This window comes from Pundamilia nyererei, unplaced genomic scaffold (genome assembly GCF_000239375.1).
Source record: "Pundamilia nyererei isolate P.nyererei 1_Seehausen unplaced genomic scaffold, PunNye1.0 scaffold00069, whole genome shotgun sequence".
Lineage (NCBI taxonomy): Eukaryota > Metazoa > Chordata > Actinopteri > Cichliformes > Cichlidae > Pundamilia > Pundamilia nyererei.
The window spans coordinates 1,980,857-2,001,353 of record NW_005187470.1 but is presented as its reverse complement, the minus strand read 5'-3'; the positions used below and the strand labels follow the sequence as shown (position 1 = coordinate 2,001,353).

The 20,497-nt window shown below is 39.0% G+C and overlaps 1 protein-coding gene across 2 annotated transcripts in view; it reads left to right on the top strand.

The window, feature by feature from the left end:
- Positions 1-2,164: 2,164 nt before the first annotated feature.
- The window catches only part of cpxm2 (carboxypeptidase X (M14 family), member 2), a 29,950-nt gene continuing 11,617 nt past the window's right edge, over positions 2,165-20,497 (top strand). Inside the window, exons 1-7 of one of the 2 annotated variants that reach the window (XM_005736472.1) lie at positions 2,165-2,689; positions 5,299-5,400; positions 9,723-9,832; positions 12,323-12,462; positions 16,671-16,755; positions 18,275-18,425; positions 18,718-18,806. In XM_005736472.1, the coding sequence (XP_005736529.1) occupies positions 2,446-2,689; positions 5,299-5,400; positions 9,723-9,832; positions 12,323-12,462; positions 16,671-16,755; positions 18,275-18,425; positions 18,718-18,806 (921 nt within the window). In that variant the 5' untranslated portion in view covers positions 2,165-2,445. Of the gene's footprint in view, positions 2,729-5,298; positions 5,401-9,722; positions 9,833-12,322; positions 12,463-16,670; positions 16,756-18,274; positions 18,426-18,717; positions 18,807-20,497 lie in introns of both variants that reach the window. The other variant, XM_013911668.1, reaches the window with a different exon arrangement.

The following is a 20,497-nucleotide window of genomic DNA, read 5'->3' as shown; positions in this document are numbered from 1 at the left end:
GATCAGGTATATTAAACTTTGACATCGAGTTTAGGAAATCATTTCATGCTTTAATAAATGTTAACCAAGATTAAATAGCGTCTACGCTCTAATATATACGTTCTGTAGGTCACGTTTCTAATGACAAATGAAGTGGAAGATTACATAAGGGTTGTTGGGCCTTTTTGCTATCCGCATTTCATTTTGAAAGCTGCACAGCAACAACAGCGAAAACTAATTTTCAAAGCAAACAACAGGAGCTTGAAAATAAAACACAAAGACAAGTGGAGTAGTACCTAGATAATTCTGCAGACTCCAAACACCTTCATTTTAGTCCACATACACACACTCTCTTCTCACAATATTAAATTATTATTACTTAATCAAACCTCATCCTAAAAGCTGCCATTTCCCCCAAAATGTTTCTAATGCTTCTTATATGAAACTTTGCAAGGTGAACCTGTTGAAACTGCCAAAATGATCTGTCCACTGATGTCACAAATATTATAATGCACTGACGCCTGTGGTAAATATTTGAAGAGTGTGTTTTGTGCACCATGTTAAAATAAAAAGAAAGATGTGCCTGAGAATAAAGATAAAGAGTCAGCTGATGTGCAGATGGATAAAGGGGGTTGTTTAATTCTTGCGTGCCTATTTTGCGTTTAGTAAAACAAATTATAGCTTCCTTTTAGTTAGATTCAGTTACAAAAAAAATAACTGGGCAACACAACTTGTTGAGAATCAAAGCTGAAATCCTAGAGGCGGTTTCAAAGAAGCGATCTGTCATGTTACCAGCTTTTAATACAAGACATTCTTGTCTGCAGAGGCATCACAGCCACGGTGCGGTCCTGCATTTGAGAAACTCACTGACAGTTGTGGTTGCTTTAGCAGAAAGGGCTGACATTTGTCTCAAAGCCTGTGCAGTGAAGTTTTATAGTCCTTTTTGGATTCCTTCTTCTCATCCCTCCTTCCTTTCCTCCCATACGGCTCAGGATGGGTGTAGTCTAGATGAGAAGTGGGCGAGCAGTGAATGGCTGCCTAGCTGGCGAAGGATTATGCCAGCTGAACAGAGTCTTCCAGCCCTGAGCTGTCCACCCACTCCAGATCCTGTTCTTCTGTGATTAGCCTGCAGCCTCTGCCCACTTTAGCCTCCGTTCAGAGGCTGTCTCAGTCTCAGGTGTGAGTGATTTCCAGGCAACCTTTGCAGTTTTCTGTCCATCTACATGAGTTATGTGTAATGAACCAGCACATTTAAATTGGGCAGCATTCAGGCAGGCCACCAGGCTTGTTAAGGGATTATTATATCTGCCTTAGTTTGTCTTGCCTCAGCTTGATGAAATGTCAGAAGCTGTAGCTATTAGTTGTGCGAATGCTTGGTGGAATCCCCGTTCCTTATGACTACATCTTTTAAGCCCAAGGCTAGACATTTCTTTTCTTAGCATTAACACAAAAAGCACACACTCAAGAGAAAACCTTTCTCTCTATCTCTTCCCCCCCCCCCCTCTAATTTTACCTAAAGAAAAATCTCTTCAGCGGACAAATTATGGTTTAATAAAGAATCTGCCAGTTTGACTCTCGCTTTAGGCTTTGTTATCATCTTGTTATGAAAGTGAGGCTCCATCAGCTGCTGTAGTCATGGCTGTATGAAAGCGAGGGAGAGCGAGGGGAAGAAAAAAAAGAGGAAAAGCTTCATGATGTGATAAGCAGTGACACACAGGGCAGCGCTCCATCCCTGTGTTGGAACATGCCTGAATGCTCCACAGAGACTGTGTTTTGTTAATTTCCACTGCTTGTTAACGTGCAGACTACTGAAGAGTCCACACATGTCTTGGCTGAATCAAAGGATGTATAATGGTCGCTGATTAAATACACTTTTACTATCGGATGCACACACATTTGTAACCGACTCGTCAAACTAAAAAAAGGTGGATCACGGTGCCTGTTTGCTTGGTGATACATGTGTTGTGCCAATTTAGACCTCATGTGGGCACAAGAAGGATACTTAGTGCTGCTTTTCCTTTGAAGATCCAGAATTGAAAACTGTTTAAGGGTTGCTTAGGTCTCCCAGTTGCTTCCCCCGCACATGATAGAGTAAACTTTTCTCTGATCAGAGAAGGTAGGAGGAGATGAATATGACAGCTGATCCCAAATGTGTCAGTTTCTGTCTCTACCATGCCTCGTGGCATCCTAAACAGAACTGTATTGTCTGTCTTCCTGCCTCTTCCCTTTCTGCTTCCTCATCTCCTGCTCTCTGTTTCTCCCTCCCTCGCTGCATTTTTCTCAGGCAGAGGCGTCCATGGACCCTCTGGCTCCCAGCTTTCGTCAGTGACTAGGAGTGCTTTGAAAACTTTGTGAACTCTTCCTGTTGGAGTGGGAAGGGAGAGAAAGGCGAGCAGTTGATGGCAGCAGCAGCAGGCTCCTCTGGAGACAGCATCAGGACTCTCAACTGGAGGTAATCCCCAGAAAATGATAAGAAGACACCTCAGGCTCTTAACCCCCCTGGCCCTGCTGGGACTCCTTGTGGGGTTGGCAGACCTTAGCCACGGCTCTGTCGGTGAGGATGAGGATTACTACATGCAGGGGCTGCTGATAAGAGAACAATACAACCAGGTCCAGGTGTTGGAGAAGCAAAATTCCTTTATACCCGATGGTGAGGAAGACCCAAAGGAGCATTCTGCCAAGAAGACTGCCAAGGCGAAGTCAGACAGCAGTAAGAAGACAGATAAAACCCCAGCAGATGCAAAAACGGGTAAAAACACTGCTGTGACTTAGAGAGCAACTTAAGCAACTTTTAAAGAAAAACAATATCAGTGAGTTTTTATCAGTTTTTTGTGTATTGCTGTACATTTTCTTTTAGAAATCCTCTACAAAAGCATGATCATTAGCAATCAATGAGCATTAGTGATCTTTAAGATTGGATAACAGACAATTCTAACAGTATCTTGTGCTGCTGCAACCTCTTTTTCTGTTAAATCCATAGGAAAGGTAAACTTATGAGATAGTGTTGAGACAGGTTTCAGTTTTTAAAACAGTCATTCTAGCATTTTATTTTTCATAGTCAATATTATTTGGAATTAAATAACATCACAAATGTCATATTATTTGGCATTTTGCATCATTGGGTGCTTGCTGTGTGGAAAAAGGGAAACATCACTCATAATCACCTTTTCTCAGAGTCACCTAACACGCAGCCGACGCTCATGCTAATCGATGAATAGAGATGAAAAATTTGGAGGCATCGTATTCAACCCTGATGTGCTCACTGACTCATAAAAATAATGATCTCATGATGTAGTCGTCCTCCTCACTACTCAGTATGCATACAGACCCATGTTTCTGTTTGGCTGCAGCACAACAGCAGGATTTAAAGCTTCATGCATGGTTGAGATTAGGATTGCACTGTGTGGTGGTGTGCAGTGCACATGTGAAACTTGTGCTATCCCAAAAAGTAACAAGCACCAGCAGTGCGGTCTTCCTGTAGTCCATGTTGAAATGGACAGCTTGAATCTCATTCTCAAAGAGTTTCTGCTCATGCAGGAGCAGGTTTGTAGGTGTGTTTGAAATGCTGCCAGGTGATTGGGAGACAGTAACAGGCTGTGAGGGTTTGTGTTGGTTGGTGGCTGATGGCGTAGTGCAGCTGTGTAGAAAGTGACCTCATGTTTCAGGCATCTGACTTCACGTGTCTCAGCAGAGATACCTGCTGTGAGACTGGAGAGACTGGAGGAGGAAGGTGTTAACAGTGATACAGAAGCTGCTTCTTCCCTACAATTACAATTTTTATCGAATTAAATGCATCTTAATCACTTTAGTGTCTTCCAGATAAAGTTATCTACAGTATCTGTGTCGGTGAGGTGGCACTGTCACCTCAGAGCCTCAGGGCCTGGGGCCTGTCTGCGAGTGATCCTCATGTTCTCTCTGTGCATCTTTGGGTACTTAGGCTTCCTCCTGCAGTCTGTTCACAAGCTTGCTGGGGTTTTTTTGCTGATTCTAAATTGAAAGTAGGTGTGAATAGATGTCTCAGCGTTAGTCGCGTGGCAGTCTGGTTGACCTGCTAAGCACGTACCCCGCCTCTTGCCCAATGACAGCAGGGATAGGCTCCAGCCCAGATGCAAACCTGAATTGGATAAGCCAAAGAAAATGTATAGATGCAAGTGTTGTATTTAAAGCTGCACTTTTAAACGGTTTTCTTTTTAAATATTAATTGTACCTAATATTAACTATCTACATCTTTCTGCAGACAAAATAGACATCGAGCTACAGAACAATAAAAGCTGTACGTTACCTTTTTCTAACAGGAATGCACAGAAACTAGCTGGTGAACAAAGCTAGTGTAGGAGCATTAGTTAGAGGTGCGCCAGCAGAAGACTCGATTGTTTCCTTGCGTGTTATATATGTTGTATTTCCAGCTTTCACGACTGCACTGAAGTGTCAAACAAATAAAAAGAATTAGTCATGAATTGAGATTTGCTTTCAACTGAAATCCACAATGACAATCAATATTTTACTTTACCTTAAGAGTCTTAAAGAGAGAAGAAGAATGGAAGTTTCTTAACATCTTAGTGTCAGTGTAGGGAACAGTTTAAATGTGGAGAGTGAGCATTTTTAATTGATGGTTGTTGCGTGGAAGAACCCATCCTTTCACTGCTTCTTGTAAGTAGGATCTCTGGAATTTATTTAGTGGAGTTTAATGTCATATTTCTACTGTACTATGATTAACTAAATGTCATGTGTAGTGCTGGTATTTCACCAGTGTCTCAACAACCATATGCTGGTGCTTTCTTAATCGGTTTTGCTGAAGCACATGTGGAGCTCAGAGCGCTGCGGAGTTGAACCTGTCCCCAGAAAGAGATGCAGATAAAGACTTACAGATGTGAGAAGAGCTGTTGTCATGTGGAGCCCATCCCAAACTTCAGTCAAATAAAAAGCATTTTCAGTACCTTTAATGTTAACTCACTGCCCCATACCCTGCTGCATGTACTGGGTGTATTTATGATGTATTTGAACCTTGATTTCCTGATTATTTAATATGAGAACTTCAAGAAAAGTGCAAATTAAAATGTATTATTTATCTAACATGAGAGGCAGACAGACATGAACTGAATGTAGGGAGCACAAGAGTTAAATGTTTTCAGATTCTGTGCCCAGAAATAATTTTTTGGTTCAGTCCCCATTCCTGAATCCATTACCATTTTCTCCTTTGTCATCACTTTTCCTATCAAATTCTGCGTTGACATCAGTGGATCAGCAATTTAAAATGTGATTCAGCCTTTTATAATTTTCTTTTCTTTTCCCTTTTTAACATTTCAATTCCTTCCTTAGTAAAATCCCCCAACAAAAAGGCAGAGAAAACCAAGAAGACTGCAGTGAAAAACCCAAACAGCGTCTCAGAAGGAGAACAACAATACAACCCGATAAAAAAGGGTGAGTAAAAAAGCCAGATGGGCAAATCAAAGTTGACACTCACTTGTTATGGGAAATTCATGATCTCATAAAAAATCATCTATACTGCACTGTGCAAGGATCATTTCTATGGTGGGAAAAAAGATACAAGCTCTCTCAGAGATGACAAATCTTTTGGGTAGAGTAAGTGTTTTCAGAAACCATATTTTCCCTGAGAGGAAAGGTTTGGCAGTATAAGATGATGCTCTCAGAACTGGAGTCTAGCCGCAGAGGCACTGATGTCTTCTTTGCCTATGAAGCATTGTGTTTGGTTTCCATGGATCACAGTATATTTGTATATAAACTAAAACCAGGATGCCCCAGTTGTGTTTTTGGCACGTCAACTTGCTCCATTCAAAGTGTGATTCAGTGCAAAGTGTGTGTGCTTTAACCTCACAATTTCCACAACTCATAATGTACTAATATTGCCATTATTTGACTTATTTACACAGGATAAGACCTTTCTTTTATTGCAGGAAGCTCTATTTATTAATATTGGGAAATTAAGAGTGACTGGGGCCAACTGCGAATTTATGTGTTTATGTTGAAGCTATGCAAACAAGACAGGGAGAAAGGTTGCCATTTTTAATTTGGCATTCATGCAGCAGAGCAGAAAGTTGGATACTATTTCATGATGGAAAATAGGAACTCTATGCCGACATGCCTGGCATGCCTTGAACTGTCAAGATGTGGTGCAGACTTAAAAAATCAAGACTTAAACTTCAATCTGGTTTTTGAATATGTTTCAGCAGCTTCTGGTAGCAGCTAATTTATCAGAGGCAGGAATTCAGGGCTTATACTTTCTATAGATCAAGACCTCCAATACTCAGAACTTGTTCCACTTCTGAAATGTTAATTATTTGGCTGTTGTCATAAGTCAAGGAGAACATGAGTGTCTGCCACATGCACATACCAAAACAAATGAGAGTTTTTGGTCATCTGAGACCAAAAGGGATTTTCAAGGTTTCATTCAGCAGATGTTTCAACAGCTCATTCATTATTCACGTCGGATGTAACAGAAATCAGCTGAAACAAATATTTCAACTAGGATTTGTCACATGTACTCTGTAAAGCTGCAGATGCTGGCTTTGATAAAAACCCCATTCTTCTTTCTACTTGGCTGATGAAAAGTGAAAAGAAAATGTATTAAGGGTTGTAGGGAGGCTTACTTCTGGCACACTGAGTTGTTAGATAATTTTTCTATTACGGCGAAACAATGTCGCTTTTGTAAGGGGAATAAATAGTAAGTATTGTGTCATTTAAAAACGAGTTACAGTCTTGGGAAATGTCGAGAAATTCAACACACTGGCGGGTGCCAAAGTTAACTTCCTAGCACTGGATGCAGTACTTACTGATGGTGAAGTGATCATATGGGCTTTGTAACTCAAGGGATGGTGATTCTATTTACTTAGTTTAAAAAACGAAATAAAGTTTACTGGAAACAGTTGAAGTTGTTGCCCAAGTGTTCAAAGTGTTTCCTCAAAGTGTATCTAATAAATAAAGGGCTGACTTCTTTTAGTTTGGAAACAGTTTCAAACTCACAGCACATAAACATCCGAATATGAATAAATCATACACAGAAAATATTTCATTATTATACCACAAAATGTAAAATGAGAGCTTGTAACTGACAGAATTAGGTTTTGGCCTCAGCGATAAGTAGGCAGTTAGCCTAAATAGCAATGCCTTCAGTATCTATTTTGTCATTTTTATTACACGTTGCTTTTGAAGGCAGATGTGTGTATGTGGGGGTCCTCTTGTGAAGGATTGGCTGCAGATGGTAATGATGATTTAGGACTTTGCAGGAAAGCAGACAACCATCTATTTTTTTGTTCTGCTAACCTTGATCCTTGGGCTGCTTTGTGGGCTAGGCTTGTCCCTAATATGTTGTGATCGCTGCATTCAGAAGCCCCACGGACTTACAATGTGAATCTGAGAGCATTTTAAATATAGTCACAGGGTCGCAAGTGCAGCAACACATATTTTATTACTGTATAGAGTTACTATAAATACTACGCTAGCTGGTCTTCCCAGCGGCTTTGCCTTTGGCTTGTTAATCAAATTTTACGCTTCAGTTTTACAGCAGGAATTAATTTGAGCTCGAGCTATGTTTGCTTTATGCATCAAACATAAATCAAGACATGCATGTGCAGATTCTGCATGCTGATCCTCTTTGTCTGTTGTGTCTCTCAGGGATTGTGGTTGGCAATGTTTGAAATATTTCAGTCAGGTATGCAAAGTCAGCTTCATCTTTTGGAAGAAATTTAAATCTTACTGCAGAGGTAAAAGAAGGAAAGTTCACTTGTCTTTTTTTTCAGCCTGTTACACTTCTGGTTGTTCATTTATGAAGGCCAGCCTGGCTGTGTGACAGCGACATGTGCAGCATATGCCGCATGTACAAACACTCTGGTGCCCAATCGGAAATTCTTGCGCTGAAATTCCATTGCTGTGATCCAGGGAAGTCTGCAAACAGCCTGATCTGACCTAAAGAGCTTTTGGGCAGCAGAGATTTCACACGTCAACTTTGATTTGCCCATTTGGCCCTCACTGGATGATTTCCCTTGCACTGTTAAAAGATGAGCCAATATCACCCAAGTAGTTCTGTTCAGTATACGTCACCTTAGTTTCTGCAATCACTTAAATACAGGCATCTGTCCAAATAAACTCCAAATGCTCTACAGCAGCAAACAAAAGCTCTTTTAGTGATGTGCAGCTCTCAGGGACTGAGTTTTATCTGCGTGTTTTTTGGAAATCTATCTTGAGTATGGGTGCTAGGCAACCAACCCATTGCTGGAGCATCAGTTGGTGATACTGAATAACTTCTGCACTCACGGAGATAATTATCAGTTGATTATTTGATTTGATGGCTGCTAATTGTCATCACTGAAACTATCAGTATTTTATGGGATCCAGTGGATAAGAGATTAGACATCTCTTTATTGGAGTTGCATTCATGTAGATTTCTAAATCTGTAATTTGGACATAAAACCGTAAAGTTTAGGATGTAAAAAAAAAATGTTGTGTCATCTCAGTTTGTAAAGTGTGAAGCTTGTGAGAATAAAAGTAACATTTTTGACACATACACTGTGAAAGTATAAAGATATTCCAGAGAGACTCAAGTGAGGAAAAGCTAAAAGAAAAAAACAAATAAGATCTGCTGTTAATTAGCATGATCTGTGCAAGCCAAGTGTATTCTGTTTACACTTTAGCATTTCTGCTTGACTTCATACCGTATGTATGGTGGTTAAATGGGGACTTTCAGCCTGTGAAGACAGTTGCATGCTCTGGGTCTGAAAGTCAGAAAGTCTGCGAAATGATGCTACATCCAATTAGTATTATTTTACCTTCAGCTTATAGAAAGAGTTCAAAAACAAAATGACACACATGGTGGTTGTGAAGTTTATCTGAAAGGGTTGGCTCAGGTTGCATTGCAGGAAATGATCCCACAATGGAAGCCACATCTTGAAAGTTTCTTTGGCCTGATCCATATAAGAGATAAAATTTCAAGATGATGTTTTATTGTGGTTATGGTTTTATCTATTTTAATTTTAATTTCCCATAATTCTAACCCTAGCTTTACGCCAAAGAACATAAAAAAACAAGTTATAGAAACATCTGTTTTCATTTTTATCTGATATTCTCATTATTTAGTGCAGGTTAATGCATGTTAAAACAATGAAAATAGACCTTTCCCCCCCCCCAAATCAAGCCGTGTTCTCATTCATAACATTAAAAAGTTATCAGCAGGCTAAAAGCAGTAGCTGCTGCAATTTCCCCTTTTTTCCCTTCCTTCGGGATACTGATATCGCTTTAGTCGTTTTAGCTATTTAATCATGTATTCAGGGTGTAGATTGATGACTTTGATAGGTGTGCTTTGCTAAATTATAAAAAGCAAGCGTTCAAAGCAGAGTCATTAATCACCCGTGAAGGCTGACACATTTTGGAATTCATATCAGTTTAACAATCAAAACAAAGATCGCACTGTGAAACTGCTAAAGTAAATGTAGTTCATGTGAGACCCCTATGCTAAGTTGGACTTAGGCACCAACAGCTATGATAAAGGTTGAGAATTGTTCCTTTTACTAGAATGAAAGTGGTCACATAAAACTATGTGTTGTATCATTAGATCCTCTAATTTTCTTGTGAAAAGTCTAAACTGTACCTTACTGTTTACTCAAGCTATACAGATGCATCGTGTCTGACTCAGGGCATCTGCATACTCTGCAAAAAGCAACTTTCTACCACAGCTGCACATGATACATAACATTACCATCACAAGCCAATTTGTAATTCTCATTACCTAGAATGCCCTCCCATTGGACTGGAGTCATTGAAGATTGATGATTTTCAGCTTCATGCATCATCTACCAAACGCTATGGCCTTGGTGCACACAGAGGTCGCCTTAACATTCAGGTGAGACGGAAATGTAAAGTGTTGGCGTAGCAGACTTACCAGAAATGTTGGGACTCGTATTATACCCTGGGCTATCTCGTCTTTCCTCAGAAGCTTTAACATTTTGTGAAGGCATTTTCTTTCCGGCTCCATATTATAAATACAAAAAAATAAGATTGAAAGATAGTATTATTTTTAATCCATATTTAAGCTGCACTCAACGATGTGAGCTGTGATAACTTGGCTTTTCCCTTGTAAGATTGAATGACATTATCCTCTTGTTTCAGCTCACTGAATATTTTAATACCCCAAAGCTAACTAAACAGTGAAAGTAATAAGGTTACCATCAAACTAGGGGCACATCCCCAAACCTAATAAAAAATAACTGGCATCTGGGAGAAGAGAAGTGTTTCCTGTTAGTGCAAGCTTGCTTGAGTGCATTAGCCTGCATGCAGTGTGCAGCTAACCTAACATTCTGCAAGCTCCACCGCCCCAAATCTATCTGCACAATTAATGACACGCACAAATACACTTAATCCACTCAAGACGACATTAAATGGCAAACGACAAAACAGAGGATTTGTTGTGTATGTGTATGTGTGTGTGCGCGTGCGCGTGCGTGTGTAAGCGCAGATATGATAGAAAGACAGATGGTGTCAAGAGAATAAGGAGGACCACAAAAAGCAGATGTCTGTTGACTCAGGCCTGTGCTCAGTGTTATATGTTGTTTAGATGAAAGATACTGAAAGAGCTGGGATTCATTTAACTATACATAAAACACTACTATAAGATAACTATATATAACCCTAACCCCTAACTATAGTTTGAAAGACATGCATTAGAAGGAAAATCTATGGAGGAACAAAACTGAAAGAAAGCAAAACCAGGAAAAGTAAGCCCTATATAAATTTTGTATCTGTAATACATGTAATGTTTCAAAACGGAGTCTCCATCTGGTAGCAGAACATACTGTATAAAGTGATGTGCCATCTTTCTTTTATTCTACTAAATAGTTCATGAAAAGGTCTCACTGTCTGCACCTGGACAAGACACGTGATACGGGAGTCAATATTTTTTTCTGTAGCCAGCGCATTTCATCTTTCATTAAAATATCTCGAGACGCCCTTCTAACTGGCTGACAAACAGAACATAAAAGAGACTACAAATGTCATCTATGAACCAGGTGTTTAATTCAAATAAGCCAAATATTCTTATGGCTCGAATACTGTGCAAAACTCTTGAGTCCCTCTATATTTCATTATGTTATTGTAGTAAAATGCAGCAAAACATGCAAAGATAAATAGAAGTGAAAACAGAGCTTCATTGGTACAAACATACTATTTCATATAGGCCAAGCTGTGATATCTTTGGCACTTTTTGCTGCTTTGACGAAAGAAATTAGTGTTTAGTAACAAAGTGCCTAAAAATACAATTTAAAATTGATTCTTTCCTAAGTTGTCTGTTATGTGTAGACACAACACTGGTTCATGCCTGAGTTAGGTGTCTTTTTTATTCTTTAGTAATTTGTCAGTCAGTGTTAACTGCCTTAGCAAACAAGAACAAAAAATATTTCCTGAAAATGTCAGGGTCAAGGAAAATGTTGGCTGAAAGAAAGCCTGGAGAACTATAATGAACACAACTTAAAAACCTGCAACAAACTCTCACTCTGTGGAAGGAAAATATAAAGAAATGAGGAGTGACTCAAGACATTTTTACACACTAATATAAATTAAAGAAGCATATAAAGACATTCACATGTCTGTTGGATTTCATAAGTTAATGTATCTTCCCTTTCCTTGCCTAACCCCTTTGTAACTGGAATTAGGATCAGCTGTTGAATTTATATTATGGCCTTTAACATCCTAATCTTTCTGATTAAAGCATGTGAAAGTCATGGTAAGGAGGAAATGACTCCATGCCCTTAACATCTGTAGTGAAGTATCTCATTCTAATGTTTAAATTTAGATGATAAAAATAAACAGTCAAGCCTGTAAGCATGCAATATGAAAATGAGTGTTCGTACTCTGAGCCAGTGTGTTGACTGGTACAGCACAGGCTTTACAGAGTAGTATTTGATCCCTTATAATCAGTGCAACATTTTCAGCTATTGCACCAGATTCGTACATCATACTAAAAGAGTTACACAAAAACAGAAATGGTGGGATTTGGAAAGAGTTGCAGGAGAGGAAGGACAGTTTTCAACACTGAGCCCTGTTTTATAGACGTGCTCATTCCTATAACTCTGCTTCACTGGCTCTGTTTTTTTCTCTTGTTCGCTCTTTTTATGTGACAGAAAAAAAGAGTAGGCTTGTACGTACATAGTAAAATTTATAGTTAATACACCTTATTTCAGAAGATATTCTTCACACTTCACTGTCTCCATTATAAAACACTTCAATAGTAAGTTTTAATTAGAATTTTATAAAAGAAAAAATGTTCCCAGTCAGTGTGTTGGACCATATTCAGACTGTAAGCGCACGTGGAATTAAATTGGCTTTTTCTGACCTGCAGGCTGGCCTTTATGAAGATGACCTCTATGACGGGGCCTGGTGTGCTGGGAGAGATGACACTCTACAGTGGTTTGAGGTGGATGCCAGGAGGCTGACAAAGTTCACTGGGGTCATCACACAAGGCAGGAGCTCCCTCTGGTCGTGAGTAGGAACCCAGCATACATGTATGGAGAGTTGCAGATGGTTGCACAGTGAGGATCTAGATTGTTCTTGTCCATGAAACATAACAGGATAAATATGGGGGATGGATTTTATGCAGGCTATTGGAGCCTGGTTTGATATATTTGTGAAGAAAATTCTAAAGAAAATCTGCAAGGAGATTTATAACTGAATATCAAGCGCAGTGTTATGTAATGTTTATGAATGTAGGCAATCTTTGCATTAACCACTTACCTTGATTAAGTCCTTTTTATGTTTTATACAACAGGGAGATAAAATCAAGACTGAAAACATTATCATGCAACCATTTACCTGAACTTTGAATAGAGAAACTTGAATAATTTTCCATTAAGAGTAAATATTGAGAATCCTTTTGCTTTGCAGATGTTGTTTCTCTGCTCTTATGCAGTTATTGTTCAGTACAGTATGACATTATACTGTTTCAGTATGAATCTGTAAATCTCGCATGGCAGAGTCACAGATTTAGCTTTGCCACTCATGGAGCAGCACCCTTAACGTTGCTAATACAAACTCAAGCACAGTAAATGGTCATAAAACAGTTTACATGTTGCACGAGTTTCAAAATGACTCTCCGTAATAAAACTGAACGTAGACGGACATAACCATTCCGAAATTCTTGGATTTTCCCTTGAACCCATCTGGAAAATTTAACTCCACGAACATAAACAAAACAAGCTTTTCAATCTTGTCTACATGGCACCGAACCTTCACTGGTGTTTGGCCTTTTCATGAGGCTTTTCTGATCCCCTCACAGTGGGATTAAGGATTTATGAATATGACTGATTGGAGTGCAGCCTGATTCTTTCATTACTCTTAAAAGGTCACCACATTTTTAGAAATAACACATCAGAGGAGAGAGACTGTACAGCCTTATGGACTTGTTGAACACAGTCAGATGTAGAGGGAAAAAGAGATGCAACAAGTAGGCATTATTATTTAAAAATGCTTTTAGAAAGAGTGTGCAGCTATATGTAAAACAAAAACTGCAGCACCATAATGGCTCGGTGGAGTCTTATGTACTTAATTATAAATATCTCCCACCTCCCACTGCTACATCTGAACAACAGGTGTGCCAGGTCTTCTTTGAGTATCCACACATGCATTTACTCTTAAATTTAGAAACCACCTACAAGTCACTATTGCTTCAATTACTGTGCCGCAGTGTATACTGTTTTTAAAGCCATTTTAAAATCAAATCAGGGTGTTTTCCACAGCACAGAGCAGGAAACAAACACTTCACTGTGGGTAAGTCACCCTAGGTGGAGTGAAAGTTATCTAGGTTTGTATCAACTGATTTATGAAACTGCCGCAGCTTTGTTTCAGTCATTTTGTGTGTAAGCATGTGTGTAAGCATGGTAAAAAACATTTCAAACACATTCCACAACACCTTGTCATCTTCATTTTTCGTTATACAAAACTGCAACTATACATGTTAGTACATCAAAAGAGCTTTTCTGCTACCAGAGACCCACAAATGTGAAAAAACTATATTTAAACTAGATTTGATTGCATCCCATGTAGCCAAAAAGGTAACAAAATGGGGCAACATTAGGCTGAATGATACTATATGTGTTCTACCTTTTCAATCTGGTCAATTTATTACTTACAAACTGACAGCCTTTGTAAAGAAAGCACACACTCTGTCAATTCCAAGGTTTTATATATCAGGACATAACCAAAAATCGTCTGGTACTGTAGCAGCTTCTGAAGTTTTTAAAATGACATAAACATAAATAAACAAATTTCATCATGTCAATATTTGAACAAAAATGAAGCCACAAAACAGAAGCAGTGCTCTGAAAAACTACGCACATGCCATGATTTACCAGCTTCTAGGACCACTTTTAGCTGCGTATGTCGAAGTATCAGTCACATCATGGAGGCGTTTTAGTCCATTCTTCTTTACAACATTGCTCTATTTTATTAGGGTTTGCAGGTGGTCGTTTACACACAGCTCTCTTAAGGTCACACTACAGCATGTCAGTCAGGTTGAGGTCTAGACTTCTCTTCTGGTTTAGTCATTCTGTTGTAGATTTGTTGCTGTGCTTGGGATCATTGTCTTTTTCATGATACAATTGTGGCCAAGCTTTAGCTATTGGACAGATGGGCTCACATTTGCCTCCAGAATACTTGGTGTACGGGGGAGTTCATGTTTGACTCAATGACTGAGAATTTCCAGGGTTCTGTGGCTGCAAAACAAACCCAAAACAAACCCAGCTCCGTGCTTCACAGCTGGTATGAGGTGTTTGTGCTGATATGCTGTGTGGTTTTCGCCAAATGTGGCACTGTGCATTATGACCAGTCTCCACTTTGGTCTGGTCTGTCCAAAGTACATTGTTCCAGAAATCTTGTGGTTTGTTCACATGCAACTTTTTAAACCTAAGTCATGCTGCTGATGTCTTTTTAGAGAGAGGAGGTGTTCTCCCACCAGTCTTTTCAAACAAGCCATACTCATTCAAACTTTTTCTAATTGTACTGTCATAATCTTTAACTTTTAACATCCTAAACAAGACTTGCAGAGTCTGAGATGTTGTTTTTAGGCTTTTTGTTTTTAAAAAGATCAGACCACGCATTGCGTGGTCTGATCTTGGGTGAATTTGTTGGGACATTCAGTCCCAAGAAGATTGGCAAATGTTTTCCACTTGTGAATAATATTTTTAACTGCAGTATGGTGGACTTCACGTTATGTGGAAATGCCCTTATAAGCCCTTCCGGACTGATGGACAGCAATACTTATCTATTAAGCCTAAAAGCCTTAAATAAATTGTTAGAATAAGTGTTAGAGCAATTTTGACAACAAGAAAGTGGAAAACTGGAGGGAACTGAGGACCACGTTTGCATTTAAGCGAGAAGGCCAGCAGATTTTCCCCTGCCATCTACCTTTCTCAACTTCCCTCAACAATGTTATTTGAACACTTCAGACCTTTGTACTTATTAAGTGGACTGGGTGGCACAGACTTAGTAGAAAACTGCTATGTAGTCAGAGAGCAAGGTGAGAGACTTTACCAAGTTGTGTTTGTAATTTCCCTTCAATGCTGGTGCAACCTAATGGCACAGAAGACACAGATGCCCGAGACAGAATTTCTCTGCAATTAGCTCTGTAGGGTATGTAACTGTCTGCAGTGCCAGCTCAGGGGCTTCCTTCTATAACAGTGCTTTAATTAACAGAGCTGGGAATTCTTACCAGGCTAGACCAGCTCAGCACTGATGTCTTTATCCAGAAGCATAGGAGGCACAAGGGAGTTACTGCCAACCTACATACTGCAGACTTTGGTTAGAGGGCTGTCTGGTGTTATGGGACATTAAGCCATCTGTGAGTTCTTTATATAGGCATACTTAAAAGGCATTGTACTGAGCGATGTCTCACCTGTCTGTGTTCAACATAAGGTACCTCTAAAGGACATGGCTGGTATGTTTGCACACTTCATTAATTACTTCTCCTCTGTTCTCATATTTATTAAATTCCTCTTTTTTATTTTTTACATTTCTTTCTGTTTAGTTTATTTTAGTTTGTATAGAAATATGTATAACTGAGTTTTTTCAGTTCACCATTTATTTTTCAGTATGTTTATGTTTAATTGCACGAGTCTGCCTATGTAACAGTCAACATGGTGAGTTTCAAATGTGCAACATAGCCCACCAACATCTCCCTAAAGAAAAATTGTGTCTTTACTGGAAGTAATGGCCCCGATTGTTCTATGATAATGCCGTCGAGGCCTGGTTTTAAAAGTTCGTATGGTGTAACTCTAGGAAGGATTGATGCATATTGTCCTCAGTCTTACAGATTTGATGCTCACTGTGATGGATTAAACAGCGTGAGCAAGTTACAAGAGTGCACTAATAGATTTTAGTCTTTAAGGAGATTAATAGAGCTCAAGTGATGCCTGGAAAAGCCTGGAAAATAGATTAAAATGACTAAAAGACAGAAGGTTTTCAGAGCACAGAGCCCATCTAAATAAGCTAACTTCTTAAGCCTGATATTATAATTGAGTGTTTCCCACTAGACGCCCAGTGAATCTGGCACACTGCTTGGTCTAGGCCTGAATGCTCCTTTTATTCAACATGATTAATGCTCTAAAAAAAATCTTGATTTCATAGTTGCAGTGCAGTTTTCTAATGCACTGCCTCAAATGACATTTCTCCCTTATTCTTCCTATAATTTTTAACAGGAGTGATTGGGTCACCTCGTACAAGGTCATGTTTAGCAATGACAGCCATACCTGGATAACACTGAACAATGGCTCAGAAGACTTGGTGAGTAACAATCTAGACATTTATAGTGCTTTATCCACCCCTCATTTCTTTATATTTTGCTTACAAGGAGCCAGACTTTCTTCTGAGGTTTTTCAGGCTTTTCTGAATTTCTTTTTTGCATCTGGCCTTTCAGCTGATACATCTGCTTTTTATTAGAAATGGGCTCAGTGGAAGAGTTTCTGTGAATAAGTCGTTCTTAAAGAAGGGAAACGGGGATAAAAGGCTGAGGTATTTCTAATTACACAAAAACAGGACTGAAAATCAGTGGCAACGGGTCTTCTGGAGTGACAAATCCAATTTGTGGTCAGGAGAGAGCTACAACAGTGAGTGTCTACTCCATCTATAAAAGACGATGGAGACTTGTTTAGAGCTGTATCTCAGTCAGCTGTATTGGCGATCTTCAAATTTCACAGAATTATGATTCATTAGATTAGATTTCGATCCAACATGCAATACCATGTGGACAGCATCTGAATGGCAACAGCTTTGTTTTTCAGCACAACAATGATGCCAAACACACTCCAATGCACTAAAACATACTTGCATAGAAAAATGGAATGAAATCAATCAGCCACTATCCAACCAAATATTGCCTTTCAAGCTCGTTAGAATTGCAAAAACTCTTATACTGTTTTTCCACTCAAGACTTTCATACAGTATTGTGTATTTAAAGTCTTCTGACATATGTATCATACTGAAAAATACTTATACTGTTAATATCCCTATTAACCATAGCTTAATAAGGATTCTTGTTTTCCGTGTCCATGGTTGGATGGAACCATTTTTTAAAAAAGGCTACAGAGTAATTACACAGAGAGATTTAGACGCCTGGTTATTTCTTAGCTTAGCTGCAGTGCAATAGAAAAACAGTGCGGATGCTGAAGCAGATAGGAACTTCATCCTGGCTCATTGTCAGAGATGGATCTTTCTCCCCACTTAACACTTCTGCAGTTTATGTAACCGAATAGACAGAAACCAAATACAGCTGAAAGAAAGAAAGCAAGAAAGAAAAAAGGAAAGATTAATAATCTCTTCTGCACATGCAAATCGGATCAAGTTAATATTTTTGTGGAAAATCATATCCTCATTGCTCCCTCTGTGGTTCACATCCCAGTTAATTAAATTTTGGTGTAACTGTGCACTCCCTTGGCTGGTGATGTCATCAGTGTGGGAGATAATATCCCTATGGTAATTTAATGTCTGCTACAAGCCTCCCTCTCACCCACCTTTTGAGCCAAATGCCAAACTGTTCTGTTGGTCTTTCAAAATGCCAAAAGGTGCGGATGACAGCTCCAACCGTGGGTGTTAAAATTTACAATAAACTCCCAGTGGTATCAAAGTCTCATGACATTGTACAGGTGCATTTATGTGTGTTTTTATATTTTTTGTTGGTCTTTGTACAACCTCTTTTTCTTTTAATAAGTATTTATATTTATAATATTTGAGTTGTTTTTTTTAAATATTTTTTAAAGCCTCTTTAGCATTTATTTTATGTAAGTCTATCTTTTTGTCTCAGTAGATATTCAAGGGCAACAGGGAAAAAGAGATCCCAGTCCGGAACATCTTCCCAGAACCTGTGGTCAGTCGATACATTCGAATTAACCCTCGCTCTTGGTTTACCAGGGGCAGCATCTGTATGCGAGTGGAGATCCTTGGTTGTCCTATGCCAGGTGACGGGTTTGTATGGACAAAGCAGATACAATTAGTCCTTAATTTTTCTCGCAGGGAAGATTTTGCTTTTATGCATTTACTTTTGCTTTTCCCAGTTAAAGGTTTTCTATCTGCAGAGATTATCCACAGTAATCATGACACTGTTGGTGCAAAAGACAGGACAAGACTAGAAAGAAAATGTTTTCATTTTGCACAGGCTAAACCTAAACTGAAACCAAGAGAGCAAATTTTAAATCTTTCTGAAGCTTTTTAATCTTTAAAAACCAGTAACTGTATGTCTTCTGATTCCAGATCCAAATAATTATTATCATAGACGCAATGAAGTCATAACAACAGATGACTTGGACTTCAGACATCACAGCTACAAAGAAATGAGGCAGGTGAGTTACAGTAAGCAGACCAGTAGTAAAAAAAGAGAAAAGACTCAACCTATTTCTTATTCAGACCAGAGCGTGAAGCAATAAAAATGGCGTGTAACTTCGAGCCAACATTAGACAAGTTGCGTCCTTTGCAAGAACAAAGTGTGTAACAAAGTGTAACAAATGAAGCGAACAGTGCCAGCCACATAAAAATTCATAAAGCATCTCTGCTTGTGACATTACTTATTCATATAGTTGTCAAGAGCAGAAGCCTAGTTTGTACTGAGAAGGAGGACAGCTGTATTTGTCACTGCGTACACTCTGCCAGGGTGACTGTGAATTGTAATTGTCTCTAATGTAGCAGTTCTATGTGTCAAACATTCGACTACAGGTGCTCTGAACTGCTCTTTAACACACTCAGACTGCTATGTATGAGTCTTTAGAAAGCTGCTGTGAGTGCCTGAAATTATATTATAGAAATATCAAAGTTTCTGCTTTTCTTTGCTTTCTTTTCTTTTAAAGCTAACGTGTCTCACACAGGGAGTTCAAGCACCAATAGGCCTCCATAAAGAAAGGAATGGCTATTTTTAAAACTCCTTTTGTAGGGCTCTTGCACCCTTGGCATTTTGCTTCTTCTTGTATGTACCATATCTCCCCTTCATCTGTTGCTGTTTAAATACTGCTGTGCCAGAACTTTAAATTGGAAATAGCCCTTTGCGGCTTCCCGAATAAAGCACGTGTCCAATGAAGGGAATGAAAAAGATATCCGTTATGATGCTCAAGGACTGTCCTTTCTGTAAACCACGGCTGATTATAATACAGCGCCCTTGGGATTACTGATATTGCCAAACACAGACAGTGAAAAGACATTATAAATGGTGAGGAAAGAGCACTTTTCACACTCTAAATTAATATTGCCCGAGAACACGGTGGCAGAGATGCTTCTCTTTAATAACAGCATTAGCGTAAGTAGAAAGTTTAAGCATGTAGCATGCGCTGTGTTCTGTTTTATTATGTTTCCGTAAGAAAAAATTACAGAGAAGTGGGCAAAAGATTCCTTCTTCTAAGGCAGATTGTCCCCCAGTGATCATGGTAAATAACAGCCCAGGTTTATTTATCAAGGGCATGCTGTGCTTTATTGAGCTGAGACTTAGGATCCTATATTTCTATCAATAAAAAGCAGACGTTTGTTTAATGATTTACATGAGAAGTTACGTTAAACACAGACTTGATTTAAACCCCATGACCGGCTAATAACTTCTGCTGCAGCTGAAAGAGCTAGCACACACAAATGTCTGACATTACTGGGGTTTCTTTACTTAACAGCTAGTTAGTCTTTCTCCAACTGCACATTTTCTTTGTGTCACCACTCTTACAAAGAGGAGTATACAATAATTGTTTCTATTTTAATCTGCCTCTGTGGGGGACATTCAATGGGCCTTTCTTGCAGGCTTCATAATTGCCTTGACTGCTGCTGCAAAGCCCCTCACACTGGCTGCAGTGTTATCAAATAAGGGCTTTAACACAGCACTGGAGAATGTGTTTCTGTAGTGTCATTTATTTTTATATTTTAAGGATATGTGCACATGTTCTTACAACTAAGCAATGCCATTATTAAGATAGATAGATAGATAGATAGATAGATAGATAGATAGATAGATAGATAGATAGATAGATAGATAGATAGATAGATAGATAGATAGATAGATAGA